The sequence below is a fragment of the Myiozetetes cayanensis genome, unplaced genomic scaffold (assembly GCF_022539395.1).
Source record: "Myiozetetes cayanensis isolate MyiCay16 unplaced genomic scaffold, myiCay2020 scf3, whole genome shotgun sequence".
Classification (NCBI taxonomy): domain Eukaryota; kingdom Metazoa; phylum Chordata; class Aves; order Passeriformes; family Tyrannidae; genus Myiozetetes; species Myiozetetes cayanensis.
Window position 1 is genome coordinate 52,153,379 of NW_026087521.1, and position 17,157 is coordinate 52,170,535.

General features: G+C 39.0%; 1 protein-coding gene across 4 annotated transcripts in view; it reads left to right on the forward strand.

Moving 5' to 3' along the window:
- The window catches only part of MYH9 (myosin heavy chain 9), a 72,591-nt gene that overhangs the window by 5,579 nt on the left and 49,855 nt on the right, over nucleotides 1–17,157 (forward strand). For all 4 annotated transcript variants that reach the window (XM_050323732.1, XM_050323734.1, XM_050323733.1 and 1 more), the window contains exons 2-3: nucleotides 9,821–10,173; nucleotides 15,271–15,427. In XM_050323732.1, coding sequence (XP_050179689.1) covers nucleotides 9,841–10,173; nucleotides 15,271–15,427 — 490 coding nt within the window. In that variant the 5' untranslated portion in view covers nucleotides 9,821–9,840. The remainder of the gene's footprint in view (nucleotides 1–9,820; nucleotides 10,174–15,270; nucleotides 15,428–17,157) is intronic.

Here is a 17,157-nt window from a genome sequence, read left to right on the forward strand (position 1 = left end):
CCTTTCTCTTTGGGATTTTTTTGGGTAGTTGTGAGGATGGGTAGCTTTGTGTTTAACAAGTAGTGAAACAGCTCAGAAGGGGGAGAATGTAGATGAAGGTGTCCAGAAACAGACAATTTAATAAATAAATTCCGCATTACAGGTAACCATCTAGAAAACAATTGTAATTACTTTTTGCTTGTAAATGTGTCTGAAGTAGTTCAAGAAATATTTTTTTTTGTATTAGTGGAATCTATTTTTTTTTTTAGCAGAATATCACTTAATATATTTTATTATTCATATTTGTGGTTCAGATATCTTTTTTTCCCTGTTGTTCAGAGATAGAGATGGATTTTATCTCTTTTTGACATCAAATAAAATGTATTCAGACTTTACAGAATTGTTTAAATAAATGGGACTATGGATGCAGCTATATAGTAGACTTTGTAAAATAATTAAATAATTGGATACTTGAAACTACTATGTTTCAAATGGATGTGTCTGCTTACTGACAAAGGGAATTTTCTTTCTTGAGGGAGCATGAATACCAAGTAAGATTTCTCTGCAAGGAGAAAGACTTTAAACTGTGACTTAAGATTTCTGACTTAAACCAGCTCACTTAGCTTTTATTGTCTGGGTTATATTGCAGTATGAATCTTTATAGCAGATACTAAAGTCTTTGACATTTCATTACACAATAAATTATTGTGAATTGGCTTAATGGCCCTTCCCAACTTTAATGCAGTATATGATGGGAAAAGGAAAATGAGAACACACAAATGTGATGAGGAAGATGTATTAGTCATAAGTTTTCTGCAAAAAAAAAAAAAAGGTTCGCTGGTTTTAGACGAACTGATGTAACTTCTAAAAATTATCTACGTGTTGTCTGCATAGCATGGGCATATATGTGTGCATGATCAGTTTATCTTCTTCCTCCACACAGTGGGAGGTAGTCTTTTATGTAACAAATCTTAATTAGTGGGCAGAATTATATAGGTAGATATTAGTTCTTTAATACTAAAAAAACTTGATGTAGATTTAACTGATAAATATCAACATTTTGTGTGGTTCAGCTCTTGCTCATGTAGATAAGGGGAAGAATATCAGAGAATCAACAGGATGGTTTCAGTTGGAAGGGGACCTTAAAGATCATCTTGTTCCAACCCCCTGCCATGGGCAGGGACACCTTCCACTAGACCAGGTTGCTCAAAGCCCCATCCAACCTGGCCTTGAACACTTCCAGGGATGGGGCATCCACAGCTTCTCTGGGCAACCTGTTCCAGTGCCTCACCACCACAGCACTGTAGTGTATATGACTGTGAACAAAATTGTTAACTGTGGTGGAAACACATAAAGCAGTTTTATTATTCCATGGTCAGCATTTCCTGATACTGTTTTTTTATTCTACTAGACCAGAAAGCAAAACTTTGTTGGAAACTTTCAAATTTTATTTGCTTCCTCATATTGGAACCATGGAATGTCATAGTATGTCAGTCTCCTGTCAGAAGGAGATAATTTTCTTTTTTTTTTTTTTTCCCCAAAAGAGTCTTTTCCTGTAATGCTGGAATAGAGAAAATTTTATAAGCCATATAACCATGATTATAACAGCTCAGACTAAGTTCCTACTTCAGGTGCCCTTCTTATCACTCATTTGGCATTAAAAGATGAGTCCTTTATTCTCCTCTAACTCAGAAATCAGTGCTTCAACAGATCCAGACAGGAGGGCACAGTTGGGTGACTACTAAAATTAGAGATGCCTAATGCTGTTCCTTTATAAAGAGTGATATATTTGACATTTAGGGAAGAAAGTACAGGTCAGGAAAGCAACAAACCAACCAGAGGACAAGATGGAGGCTGAAGTGTACAGACCAGACAAGTGTCCTCATGCGCTCTGCTGCACCCGGAGCTTTCTCTGGAACATCGGTTATGATTGAGAGCTAAGCAAGGAGTCATGGAGCTGTGCAAGACCTTGAATGCAATCTGAATGTTTCAGAGTTTCTAGACTATCTTCAAGGTGATATTAATGTTCTATAAATTAAAAAATGAAATAAAAAATCAATAAATATTTTCTACCTGGCCTCCTTGTACATCCTGGAACTTAAAGGCTATGTAAGTTTTTCCTCAGTGTAGGACTTACTGTTCTCACTTCCAGAAAGAGTCACTCTTCTCCAACCCTTCACCTCCAAGATCACAGTCATAAACAGAGGGGTAGGTCTTTTTAATGAACCTTTATGTACAGCTAGAAGAGTTGAGAATCAAACTTGGACCCTGTAAAGGTTATAGACTTCTCTGTGCCAGGGTTTTTGCCTACCATCCCCATAGCTGCTGTTAGTAGTGGAGCAGAGCTATTTGAAACAAAAATGAAAACGGTAGGTTGAGCCATAAGTGTCTAGAGAACCTTCTGCTGCAATGTAAAAGTAATATTTTCAAAATTTATTTAGCAGACGTATTTGCACTGATTCTTGGTTCTAAAAGTATGGGCTGGAAAAAGATTAGTAGTATTGATGCTGGGATCAAAGCAATTTGTCGGTTAATGTAAGCAAGAGTAATTGTTCCTATGAGATGACTTTATCTTAGCCATCATGCATGCTACATATTTGCATCTCTAAGGGTGAACCGGAACCATGCTTTTCTTCTCTGTGTTTAGATGTAATTGTTTTATTCCTTGTTTCCTATTCCACTGAAACCTGGCATTGACAAAGATGACAGGGAATGCTAACTGATATAGAAGTATGTAGAGCTACCTCACGTAGTGCCTCAGAGTTCTTGGTAGATACTTTTTTAACCTTAAATCAGAATATTAGGGAAAAGATGAAAAGTGACCCTGAGGTAACTTTTTTGGACAGGCTGAAACTTTCCAAGCTATTCCTCCCTCTCTCATGCGATGTCCCTAGGGAATTCTGCATGCCTGATCAGAACTTTTGCAGGTCATTATGCCTCCTGAAAACAAGTCTTCCAGCAAAACGGCTTGAACAGCAGGGATGGGCTGCAGCTACAGCTGTCTCCTTAAGTGGGATTACTTTGCTGAGTGGTCACGAAGAATGTGTTCTCCCCCTGGAATGTTTTCCTTGTGGGCACACTGTCTCTGTAAGAGGAATTCTCTCCTCTGCTGAGGAGGCATGTACTGTACTAGCACTAATGAGAAACAACAGTTGCAGAAAGTGTATTATGCAGGATTGTAAACTTTGAATATTTATTCAAAGTGAATGGGGTTGGGTGGCAGCCAGCCTAGCTTTGTCATGCTAAAGACTGGACTTGAAATCAACAGAAGGCTACCCTCCCCCTCCCTAAATCAGTGTTTGGTGTATTTAAACAATGTGCACAGGCTTCATAGAGCTGATTAACTGTATTGGTGCCATCTACACAGTAGTGTGTCTTGGTGTCTCACTGAACTCAGAAGGTGCAATTAAAAGAGGGGCAAGCATACCCTCCCTAGCATTAACTTAAGGAAGTCAGGCCTTATTTGCCCATGACCTACAATGGTTAATTACTTTATGGTATGCATTGTGGTTGCCCAAGATTGTTTCTGTGTTTCTGTAGCCTGTGGTGAAGCCTGCACTACCCTGTTTTCACTCTTTGGTACCCAAAAGTAGCCTCTTCAGGTTGATGTTAGTTTATGTTACATGTACATGTACTTGTAGCGTCTGTTCTCACAGTCTTGCCGTATTTGAACCCAGGGGAGAGAAAGGTGACTAGTAAGTGGCATGTAAGGACAGTGTCGTACTTGTACAGGGCTTTGTGGCCTTTACACTTTGCCATGGGAAGTCCCAGCTGCCAGAGCAAATCTCCTCTGTCAGCTGTTACAGTGGAATATATGCAAGTGCTGCTTAACACATACCAGAGCGGTGCTTGGCAGCTGATGAGGAGAGATGGACACACAGAAACTGAGAAACATTTATCCCACATTCATTGTTATGAGGATGGGTGTCAGGTACCTTTAGGCCACCTGGAAGATACAGAATTCCCTTCAACTTCTATTGTCTTACGTGTAGTCTGGCCAGTAGGTCACTTTTGTGCAATACAGGTATCACTTATACGTTAGATAATTAGATTTCTTCTTCTTAGAGCCCCTTCCATGCAGAGAGGGCACTTTTGTACTCTACCTTGAGTTTAATTTACAGTAATAAACAGGGTAGCTGGCAAGTCTGGGCAGCCCTACAGTCAAACTGAATATGCAACAATAATTGCCGGCAATCTGCATTCCAGTTGTGAAATAAATCTTTCAACAATGTATTGTGTGCGTCAGACTGTGACTAGAGAGGAAAGCAGTGAACTCCAGTAAGCCTGATAGCAGTCATTATGAATCCCAAATAAAGCTGAACTAGAAGAAATGTGTCTGCATGGCAGCACCGCATTCTGAACAAAAAGGGTAAGTGCAGCTCTGGCGCTATCTGAGGGAGTGTTAATTGCCGACTCATGTACTTGCCTGACATTGTATTCTCTAGTGGGAAAACTGAAATTCGTGATTCTTGAATTCAGTCTGAAGCATCAAGCACTGGTGTGTCACAATGTACTGAACTTGAGAAATAAGCAGATATAACCAGTCCATCGGTTCAGCTTCCTGCCAGTTTTTCGCCTTCTCTTCTTCTCCGCCTCCCCTTTGTGATTCATTTCTTGCCCTTAGCGATTCAGACTTCAGTTTTTATGTAGGTGTTACTTACAAATTGGAGCAGTTTGACCAACAAACTTTGCAGTTTTCTTTCCCATAAACATACTGGGACATGGAGCTGTGAAGTGTCAATATAGTGTGTTCTAAACATCTGAACAATTTCTTAGTGAATACAAGGAAATTATAGCAAGTTTTTATTGGTGGGTTAGGGTTTTTATGTTGTCAGTTCATGCTCACTGTAGGTATTCTGACCACTACAGTCTGCCTTGCACTACTTTAGTTTTCTAGCTGCTCTTAAATCTGTTGATTTGATGAACTGTATTGAGCTGGCTGGGGAAAACGAAATAGCTGAGTTTGCAAAAATAATACAGGTATTAGCTGTTCAGATCATACGCTTAGCAAGGATTCCCATCATATGAATGTTAATGACCAAACTGAATTTGAATTATTAGCAGCTTCTCCAAGTCAGATTATTTTTAAAATGTTGTGTATTAACAAAGAAATGTATTCATTGAGTGCTATTTAGTTGTAACTGAAGTGGGGTGGTAAGTGACCAGTAGTGCTGTAATTATCTAGTGTAAAAGTCTTGTCTTGCCTGTAGAAGTGGTGGTGTACATTCCTTTTGTTCTGTGAAAGGGTGTTTTGTCTTGTATTGCATCCTCAGGGAAGCCAGTTAGGAAAGTGGTGTGAGAATTGTGTTCCTGAAATACTTTTGAGACTTCAAGCCAGTGAAAAAAGGGAAATTAACATGTTGTAGTCTAAAAATGTTTACTATTTATTGTTCATTCTTTTTGTCACCCTGATCTTCAGAGTTGTTCCTCTTGCAGTGCTAGTAGAAAGGTCACTAGACAAACCGTGGGGGGGGACACATCATTTTATGTGAAATCACATGAAGTTTATAACAGTGCCTTAATGGTGGATATGAAACAAATGAAAACTTCTACAGTTTCACAAACTTCTCATAATTCATTAAAATAGGAAAATATAATGTGTGATTAAAGCTGTCTGTTTCAACGTAGTAATGCATCTTTGCTAAGAATGAGCCGGAAGCTGAAAAAGAACAATGTGGAGATCCTACTTTAATGGTGTTTCAGGTAACTCAAACTGGAAGTCTTCTCCTGCCTAGCCTACTGACTAGGCAAGAGATCATGCTTAGCATGATGCTTTAACTGTTGCCATTAATACTCTTCTGAATATATTGATTCTATTTCTACTTCGGCTGTTACCTCCAGAGTTTGGCAGAGCCCAAGCTCGTCTTACTGAGCAGTGGCTCAGTCCTAGAACGATACTGTGGCTGCTGACAGAGTAAACGTTGTGGGGGGGAAGTGTAATACAGATGGTTCTGGAAAATAAAATTGCAAATAGGTAATGTTCTGTGCTTCTAGCAGTTGCAAAACACTGGACCCTACAGCAGAGGCAGCTTTCCAAGCCAGATAATGTGTTTGTTTCCAGGTTTATGTAGAGTGTGTCAAGTGTCTTATAATGTAAGCCTTAAGGCTGTGAAATTGCAGAAGACTAAGGCAGATGTGTCCATAGGATTGTATTCCAGTGAGGGTTTTGGGTAATTCTACCTAGTTCAGAGGGAATGCATGTCATCTTAAAACCAATGTTTAACTTATTCCTCTCAAAAGAATCTGCTGGAAAATACAAAAAGGGGAGAGGGTTGAATTTTTTTTTTTTTTAAGGTGGGACTACGTAATATTATGTCTTGGTCCTGTCCTTTTCATAACTGTAGAGATGGCTTTGCCTCCATCTGTAACTGTATGGCATCTTCATGGCAACTATGTAGTTAGTTAAATGGCAAAGAATGTCTTTTGGTTCCTGAAATAGTGGAAAACAAGCAAAGCTTGACCAGCCTCTTCCTTAGGCTGCTATGAACCACAATAAGGGAACATACTGGGTTAACAGGGAAGTGACTGTAGTATGTCATTTTTGGAAACAATACTAGGAAGGAGGCATTTAAACTCAAAACAAGGATGGTCTGTCTTCCTTCTATATTTTTTGGTCGTCTTGCCTGTAGACTGGTGTTGTATCAAAAAGAATATTGTTAACGGTATTCTCATCCGACAGTTGCACAATAGCCATGTAAAGATAAATGTCCTTGCCCTGCATAATTATCTACACCCAAAATGCAAACTACCAGGCAAACAAATTGCTTCCTAATTTGTTCCTAAAATGGCAATGATTTGCATTCATTGTGAGTTGCTGTAAGGCTGCAAGAGCTTACTGGGCTTGCTTCCTTCCTTGACCACTTAAGGGATTTTTAGAAATGCCCAGTGAAATGCAGCATAAGCTAGGAGATAAGTTTAGGAGCCTGTGAGATGGAACTTGCTGAATCTGATTCCTCTGGTACTGTTCTTATGGAGAAGACAAATTAATGGTTGGTTTGTGGTATTGCTAGTTTAGACGCCCTGTGGGTTAGAAGTCAGCCTCGAGAATAGCACTAATGCCATGTTGTCTTACCATGAGCCTCCAGTGTTTTACTTCTAGTATGTGATGATTCTGTTCTGGAGCATATGAAGACTAATTAAAGATGGTGATAAGGAGACTGCTACTGCCATGCAGTAGGGTAGTTTTCAAAGTCAGTTTCAAGTTTGAGGTGCAGGCTCTCTTTGCATCTCCTCACTACTAATTGGTAGCTTAAAATCTTAGTGTTTGGTGAGATTTTAGAATAGCTGTGTTAGGTTATTTCTCTTCTTAGTGTAAAAGTTGTTTTCAGTCCTGAAAATAAAAATTAGTAGGTGCTCTAGAACGATCCCTTACCGGTTGAAGAATACACTCTTCTTGTATGTGAGATAATTCAGGGTTCTTCTCCTGTAAGGAATTTGACCAGTGTCTCTGTAACTGTCTTCTTTCCTTAGTTCTCTTCAGATCTAGAACTGGCTGGGGATACCTCTTGAAAGATTTCTTGTGGTCTTACATATTTCTTAGCCAAAAAGAATTACTCTGCCCTGGAATGTATCTCCAAGGTGTAGTGCAATGCATTTACTCTAGCAGTAAGGAAGTGAGGAATATATCTCAGTGTAATGTAGGACACTTCAGATGGCTGGTTACTTAGGATTCCTCAGGAAATGATGAAACTGAATTTAGCTGAAGCATACTGCCTCTGTGTCCTGCCTGATTATAGCCAAAAAAGGCAACTGGCTAGATTCTGGGAGTTGCATAGGCAGGAAACTGTGTAATGGAGGGTAGAGCACAGCTGTTGCCTTGCCAAACCTGATACAGCTCTGGACACAATTGAATATTTATTTCTTTTTTTTTTATTTTCCCCCTCCTTCCCTGCACTCCCTTTTTTAACCCTTTGACCACAACCTGCAGATGATACTCTGCAGTGTCATGAAATCCTAGTATCTTCTATTGCATTGTTGGTCTTCTCTATTTCCTATTTACTCTATCGGTCTCGCTGTTGTAGGGTGGTCTTGGAGCTATCCTGACAACTCAAGTTTTTTATGGCAGCTTCCAGATTAGTACTTCTTATCTCTGCAACAAATCTCTTCATTGTGTACCCATTAAAATCTAGTTTTTTCAGTGAAAATACGAAAAACCAGGGCAGAGTTGCTCTGAGAATGACCATTGTGGTGATTGAGGTGGAAGTGTCAGGGATCCTGTGGGTAAGGAAGGACGAGGTAAAGTGTGGGATAGCTGTTTGGCATAGCCTATAAGGCTTAAGACAGATTTTAAACTCAAACTAAAGAAAATTATTATTTATAAAGTACTTTTTTCTTTGTTTGCTAACGAATTTTTGACTGTGAATATACAGGTAACTGTACAGACTCTGACACAAAGTTACATCCAACCTACAGTAATACATTCGTTGAAGGGAATTTCCCTACATGCTTACAAATGGCTGGTGTGGGCATTTGTGCCCATCATTATTATAGCTGATGTTTTTCTGGCTTCATTCACAGCTTGCTAATGCTGGGACTCATCATCTATTGTTGCTCTCATGCATACTTTGGGAATTGAGCTGCTTCTGTCCTGCTTTCAATACTTTTTTGTCTGCAGTACCTCCAGTCAAACTTCACTTATTTGATTTGCTGGATGGTTTGTAAATATGGGTGTGTTCAGTAGAAAAGTTACCCTATACATCCTGACAGGCTTGTATGACATGAGTATTGATATTTTCATTTCCTGGTCTTTAGGTGGTAAAGAGCTCTAGTTTCTACCCAAGTTATGAAAAACATATATTGAGGACACTGGTATCTTTGTGAGGAAGGATACAAGAAGTTATGTTTATGGGATCTTGTAAAGAGGCTGCTGTTACATGGTTAATGAGCCTTGACGCATGCAGCCCTTTTCTGATTGAAAGGATTCCTGAATGGCACTAATAAAATTGCTGCTTTATAAACTGGAAAATCCCTGGCGGTAGCGTTCTGCTTTTGATGAAACACTGAATCTGGGGTGCCATTTTTCAAGCATGCTGCCTGTCTCCCTTTTGTCTAGGTGGAACCCTCTCCTCTGTCTGACCACAGCTTCATAGAAGGATCTGTTAGAGGAGTTTTAGCTGTAGAATTTCCTGAACACAGATTTATTCTGTTACTCTCTTAGAGGTTTTTGCTACTGAAAGTTATGTAGAAAAAAAAGAAAGGAACTGGTGAGCTGAGTATTACTGCTAAGCTGGTGATGTAAAGTATCTCATATCAGTCTTAACTGGTGTCCTCAAATTATTGCTATTTTAGAAACAAAGTGTGCCTCATTGTCTAGACTGGTAGTTGGCATTTCTAACAAGTTGTGGTATTCGATATATACCTTATCAGAAGAAGGAGATACAAAGTAAAAGTGTTGATTAAACATTTATGATTATATTTCTGAGCTAGTATCTCTACGAAGTAGAACAGTGAAGGACTAATCTTGACCAGAGTGTTACTGACATAGTGTCTGATGCTATGAGGATTGGCACAAATTGTTTGGTACTTGGCACTTTAACGTGCTTTCTCTTTTCTGCCAAATAATGGCTTCCAAATGCTTAACGGTCAGTGTTGTGTTGTAGGGGTTTTTTTTAAAACTGCTTGCTAGTTTGGTTTTTTTTCATCCTCTTGGCAAACAAAACCTTGACCTTATTGGAAGTTTGACAACTTTAGCAGTGCTTACTAACATGAAACTAAAGGAGGGGAAGGCATGCTCTGATGACCAGAGATTCAGAGTACTTAGCATGTGCCTGTCTGCCTCTAGGAATTTGCAAGGCAACTTGAGGCTTTAAAAATATCCTTTTTTTTTTCCTTCTCTTCACAGGTCCCCAGTTGTAAACCACAATGGCGCAAAGAGATGCAGATAAGTACCTTTATGTGGACAAAAACATCATTAATAACCCCTTGACTCAGGCTGACTGGGCAGCTAAGAAGCTGGTATGGGTTCCCTCGGAGAAGAATGGGTTTGAGGCAGCTAGCCTGAAGGAAGAAGTAGGAGATGAAGCTATCGTGGAGCTGGCAGAGAATGGGAAGAAGGTGAAAGTAAATAAGGATGACATCCAGAAGATGAACCCCCCCAAATTCTCTAAAGTAGAAGATATGGCAGAGCTGACATGCCTGAATGAAGCTTCTGTGCTTCACAACTTGAAGGAGAGATACTACTCAGGACTGATCTATGTAAGTAATCTTGTCTATTTGCGTGAGAATTCTTGATTACAGACTATGTGAACTTACTGTAATCACTTTGCTCCTAAATATGTATGTTAACCTTTCATTGCCCCTGTCACAACTGTGTGACTTAGCTTCTTCCCTCTACTTACAGTTTTTTCACTAAACTGTGCCAAACCCTCCGCTATTAATATTGAAGCTTTCAAGGAATGCAATGGTAAATTTGCCTTAAATGTTTTAGTGTCTTTGTTTGCAGGGAGTTTTGAATGCCTTCAAACTTTCTTTTAGCAAGAAGCAAGAGCAGTTGAGTAGTGGTAAACAGGGAGTCTGATCTGAACTGAACTAAATAATAATAAAAACACAGTTCTAATACACCCAGCATTTGAATTGCATTTTCCATGTCTGGAGCTCCACTGGGGAAGAAGGCTAATACCAAGCTTTGTGTTACAAATATTCTGGATCTCAGACCGTCTTGTCAGAGAAGGTACATATGTGCCTGCATGTGCTTACGGATAGGAAATGTTTCCTTTTTCTTCTACCCCCAAATGGACAAGAGCAGAGATTCCTTCTTTTACTGCTGTGTAAATGACGAAGGTACCATTTATGGGACCAACAGTCATATCCATTGAAGTAGGCAGCAACCACTTCACTGAATACCAAAGGCAATAAACAGGGAAAGGTGGGGAAGGAGACTTTGGAACCTTGATCTGGTTCTTCAGTTCCCTTCTGATTTTCCTCTTCCTGTTGCCTATGTTTAACCAGCAGATGTTGGTTGTGATAATCTTTATTAATACTCTACAGTTATAGAATGAATTATTGAACTCAGTGGTCATATAAAATTTGGGTGCAGTATCTGGTTAAAACAGTAATTAGCGTACCTTGGTTTGTTCATTCTCAGGTAGCCTCTGCTTACAGGATTAAAATGGGACTGCCTGAGATGGAATCATGAGAAATACTGGATGTTCGGTATTTTTAGGCACTATGAAATCTTCTTCACAGTATATTAGAAGATGTAGTAAAATAAATTGTACTAAAGAGTAAATTCTGCATGTAAACAGGTATATTAATAGAATCCTCAAAGAAATTTTGTCTAGGTTCCCCACTACCACTTCTTGTGCTGCCAAAACTTAATAGCTGATTCTCTTGTCATATGGAGAAGACAATATAAGTAAAAACTCTGCCATGTTGTTTTGTCTGTTTGGGGTGGGTTTTTTTGAATGCTTACTACTTTATCATCCCTTAGGGCTATAGTCTTTCATGTAGTCATCCTATGTGGAATCTGTAGATGTTCTCTGCTGCCCCAATAGGGACTGATGGTATCTGAGACACCATATAGCAGGAATTCACTCTAGCTGTACATCTTGGTTAGGAACTGTTGTGGACTGTTGCCTTCCAAGTTGAGGGGTATGAACACAAGTGAGAAACTCATGAGTGAGTAGTTTTGTGACTACTGTTCTTCTGGAGTGGCATGAAGGCATAGAGATGACTCTTGCAAAAATTATCAAAGAACATCTGAAAAATGCAGAGCTGATATAAATTTAGTCTGACTCCCACCATCTGATGTCAGAATTTGAGAGCTAATGTGATTGGAGGTTAATGCATATAATTATTCTTGTGGTTAACAACTCCTCCAATTATTGGTGAAAATCTATTCTCAGAGGGAAGAATCTTGGTATTGAGATGAAATGTGATGCATAAGATTTTTAGAATAGGAAACATTGCTAGTTTATGTAATAAGTTGTTGAAAATAATTCAGCAGTATCTCGGTCTGTTGCGCACTGTGCAATATACTGTTTCACATACCTTGGGAGACATCCTCTGAGATTTCTGACGTAGTCTGTGACTGTAATAAAGTGAGTTCTTCTAATTGGATTGTAAGAAATATTAAAAAATCCCCACACCCTTCACCTAAGAAAACCTAGCATAGTAATTCCCTATTACAGAATCTTAGTCTTGCCAAAACTGTGTTTCTGTGCACTTGTGAAATGGACTGATCTCACCTGTCAGCAGTTCTCAACAAGTCAGGAGATTAATGTGCAGGCTTAAAATACTTTCATTGGAGTGGCTGTTAGTTGATCATTAATCCGCCTGAAGAAAGGGAGTACGTACAATGCATCTCCAGCATAAATGTCTCTGGGAGGATCATAAGCATAATTTAGTTTTACTCTTGTCCTTTCTCTATCATTTGGCATTAGGGCTGCATGTCAGATTTTTTTTTAAAACTTTATTTTTCTGTCTTTCCATCCTGTAAAAGGAAGGAAGAAATCTTATCATTGGTGCAGGTGAGGAGCGTCAAACAGTTCAAGAACTAAGAGCTGGAGTCTGACACCAATTTAGTGTTTCCATGTGCAGATTGGTTCTGCACTGGGGTGACTTGCTAATAGACTGGCTTTCTATTAACCCTTTCTGTTTGGAATCCTTTATCAGAAAATCATTTTCAGCTTTTGTGTTGCTTACCTGCCCTGCCCTGTTTGTATTCAGTGTGAAACTCAAAACTCAACCTTACATGTTCCAGTTATTTTATTCAAATTTATTCAACAGTTGCTGGAAAATAAACTTTCTAATGCTGTCAATTTTGTGCTGTGCTGTAGATGATACTTTCAACTCTTCAGAGCTCGTTTAGCAGTTAGAAAAACAAAACTACTTCCAATTTGGCCTGTGAGTCACTTGAAATAGTTAGTGAAAGATAATGCCAGAATTCTATTTTTAGATAGCAATGTATGAGACAAAATATGGATTTCCAAGCAAACTATGCTTATAATAGGTGAGCCTTTAAATCGGAGCCTTAGGTTCAGTTCAGGAATTTATGCATATAAGTCATTACTTGTACTTCAGTAGGATGAAGATGACTCTTGTCTTCTCTGTGGTAGGAATGGCAACTTCTGCTCAATACGGCTCAACTTGCTCCTATAAAACTCTGTCAGTGGGCTTGACCAGCAGTTGTGTTATAGTGGTCTCACTCAGTTACCTATCCCAGCCATGATTAGTTGCTTCTCTTCGTTAAACAAAAATATCACCTCACACATCTGAGATCATTATACTGTGTGGAAACTTCCCTTAGGTATTTATCCAGGCAACCAGAATGCTGGAAGAGAGTGGTGGCTTCTTCCTGCATACTTGCTTCATGGCTTCATCACTCTAAGTGAAATGAATTCTTTCTAAACTGCTGCTCTCATCCATAAGATTGCTTCAGACCTTTGCACTGTACTTACCTGAAAAGTAACAATTCTGATTTGTCAGCAAACACAGCCGTGAAGGACCACACAAATACAGACAAGAAAACCTAATGTTCCTTGTGGACTTGTATTGTGTGTACTGTGAACATGCTGCTCTTGCCTTGACTCCTTTCTACCTCTTGGTCCTGCTCTGTCTTCCACTAGTGTAGTCAAAGGTCAGGAAAGCATGACCCAGACTTTCAGCTGATATTCTATACTATACACATACTGTTGGACTTGATGGAGAGCTAAGGCTGAGGCAAAAGGAACTAGCAATGCCAGGTTGATTCTGTAAATTCCTTAAACTGTTGCCTTCAAGCACTACCTGAAACCTAACTTGAATAGAATGTCTCATGGAAGTTTAGCTTCCGGAACTTTAGAAGTACTATGCCAAAAGGTTTTTAGCCAACTTTCATAGTTTTTCCACTTTGGAAAGAGATTGAGTATTTTCTGTAAGCCATTCCTGATAGTTTATTTTGAGGTATGGAAAAAGAACGTTAAGTATCTATAAAAAATGTTGGGTGAAAACTATATCTGAATCTGCTGCATAGAAGAGTGAACTAGTTACTTAACATTAAGCCAGCATGTAGAAAATTTAGATATAAGACCACAAACTGTGTGGTAGATGCTATTTTAACCCTTCTGATCAGTGCAGTCTAATCCTTACCTTTATCTAGCTAAGGAGCTAAATCTGATTAAGTCCTCTCTGTGCTCCTTGTGGAAAACTCTTTACCACTCCGAAGCACTCCTTCTTCATTGAGCAAACAACAGAAGAGATGTTAACAGTAGAAATAAGAAGTGCCAAATATACTCTCTTCTGGTAGCACTGCAAGTTGCTGTAGAAAGCTGTTCATCTTCTGAAGTTGACAGGGAAGTAGGATAGCTCTAAATCCCAGGAGCAAGGCTTGGAATGCTATTCTTAGAATATCTAGGAAATATCTAAGAAGCCTCTGCTTCTCCTATTCCCCTTGCAAATAAAAAGTTTATTGGGCTTTTTCTTTTAGGTTTAGATTTAGATTTGAGTTTTGGTTTTTTCCGTTTTCTTTTAAGAAGCTTAATATTTTCACTGGAAGTATTTTGACAGTTGTATTCCATTGGAATTGTACGATTTAAACCAGTGGAAACCAATTGAGAAATCGAGGTTTACTGTCATAGATCAATGAATTAACCATTTGAAATGGATTAGAAGTAAACTTTGGCAATGTTGCTGACTGTACTACATTAATGACTTAATGGTTTGAATTTAGTTCGAGTCATACTCATTACACTATAAATCAAAAAAGTGTTCAGACTGGAAGAGTCTTCAGGAGGCCATCTAATCCAGCTTCCTGTTCATAACATGGTGGCACTGAATTTGGCCTAGTCCGTGGTCTTGAAAACCTTTCAGGAGTACACTGGTCCAATTTTAATTTTATTAACTGTTTTGGTTTGAAGTTTTATTGTGTTGTAGTTGATCAATTACTAGATAAATCCATAGCAAACATGAGGCAGAATATAATAAATGGTGTGCTTCTAGGAGCTGAGCACTTACCTTATACAATAAAATGGCACTTGACCTGAGTATAGGAACCTTGAAAGGAAGAAAAGCCAGTCCAAGTAGACTGTTAGTTAGCCAGGGAGCAGCCCAGTGATATCAGTGTGACTAATGTGTCAGTTGATGCTCTGCTGTGCATACTTGGAAAAGTTGAGTACTGGTCAAGCTGATATGACTTTAGGTGTTGTTCAGATTCTAATATTGCTTAGTGGGAAGCATCCCACATGGCATCAGTGGAAGAAGTATTTAAAGAAGCACTGTTCAGTTTGTCTGTTTTTCTAACTAATATACTGTTAAAATATGCAACTATACAACATTTAATTCTTGTCTTTATTTGCTGGGGTGTTTTCTTTCCAGACCTACTCAGGCCTGTTCTGTGTGGTAATCAACCCTTACAAGAACCTGCCCATATACTCAGAAGAAATAGTGGAGATGTACAAGGGCAAAAAGAGACATGAGATGCCCCCTCATATCTATGCCATCACAGACACAGCCTACAGGAGTATGATGCAAGGTAAGTGCTGACTGAGATAATGACTCTTGTTGAAATCCCAGATCAAGGCTGCAGTCAGAACACTGGAGGAGAACAACAACTCACTGCTATCAAAAGGCATTGCTGCCCCTTCTGTCCTTGCTTACAGACACCTGACACCTACTTGGTACCAGCTTTTGTGTTCTGGTGAATACCTTTCTCCTGCTTTAATGGACTGAAGAACCTTACAAAGAGTCTGGTTAGAGCTAAATATAATATGAAGAACAAGTTGTTGTGAATGCACAGGGTTCAGAGAAGTAAGGAGAACTGAGGTAGCAAATTTTCCCTCTTGGTGATGAGTTTATGGATCTAGATAGCTATAGGTGGGCAGGTAGATGTATTGATTGATAGAGGCTTTTAACAAAAGCCAGCTTAAAATCCAGTTGTACAATCTGGTTGGGTTAAACAAACTTAATATAATCTGTATTTTTAAGTGTGGTGGTCAGACATAGTTTTACTGATCAAGAGTTGTTTGGTTACATTCCTATTCTGGTAAAAATAAAACTTACTATCAGGAAATATGAAGTACATCTGTTGGCTTTTCATGGAATAAAAGGCAGAAAGCAGATTGACTTATTTCACCCCCACCCTCATGTATACAGCTGAGAATTAGAGAACCATATATATTATCTGCAGCTTGTTTGTCGCCTGAGAACTTTTAAATATAGAGCTCTGAATGTCCTGTTTATATCCCTCGTTCTGAGAGGAGGTCTTTTACAGAGTCAGTGCTTGTGTTTGCATGCTTGGAGAGTGTTTAGGTGTGAAGGTATTTTGTGCTTTTTTTCCTATTTGTAGATGAGTTTTATGAAGAGACATGCTTTGTAAGGTTTAAAGGGTGTAATGGACAGTTTGATTTGTCATGACTTGTATGAATGTAATTACTCCTTTAATTTTTGATGACTGGAAATGATAAAGGTGTTTGTCTCTCTTAGGTCTTAGCTTGACATTTTTCAACAATGACCAGATATAATAAAATCATACTTTAAAATTCTCATTAGACTCAATTTTAGAGTTCTGCTTTTCACCTGCCCTCACCACCACTTGCACCTCCAAGCACAGGAGGACTATAATAATATAGGTTCCCAGAGCGGGAAGGGGGCAAGAAGATCTCCATCCATCTACCTGTGTTAGTGGCTTCAAAAAAACTTCGTGTGGAGAAGGCTATGAAAGGTTGCTAAAGCATGGTGCCATGCAGAGCAGAGCACAGGGCTGAGCTAACGTGATGGATCAGTTAATCTATATTTGTAAAAGCCCGAGGTGGGGAGGGATGAGCATACAGATGTGCTGCAGTGGGCTGGTGGCACAATATTGATGGTGATTTGTTGAAGATATGGCAGGTCTTGAAGAAATACAGCTATATTGCTGATGTGTTACTGTGAAATGAATGCTGTATCCAGAAGAAAAAAAAAGTGAACCTGGACCTATATAGGACCTCATTTCCCTCAGAGAAAGACTGGATCTGCCATGAAGGACAAGAAGCGAAGCTCCACCTGTACTATACGTGGCAGAATGTTGTCCATAAATTTCATCCCTTATTGCTTCCTTCTTGCCCTCTCCTTGTCAGCTCAAGTACTAACTTGCATTTTTCTTAAACAAACTATTGACTTAACTGTACCAAAGTTATTGTTCCCTAAAAAGAAATCTTTTCTATACAGAATCAGAAATGGTTTCTTTGGCATCGTTGTCCTTTTCCCTTATAGACAACAGTCAAA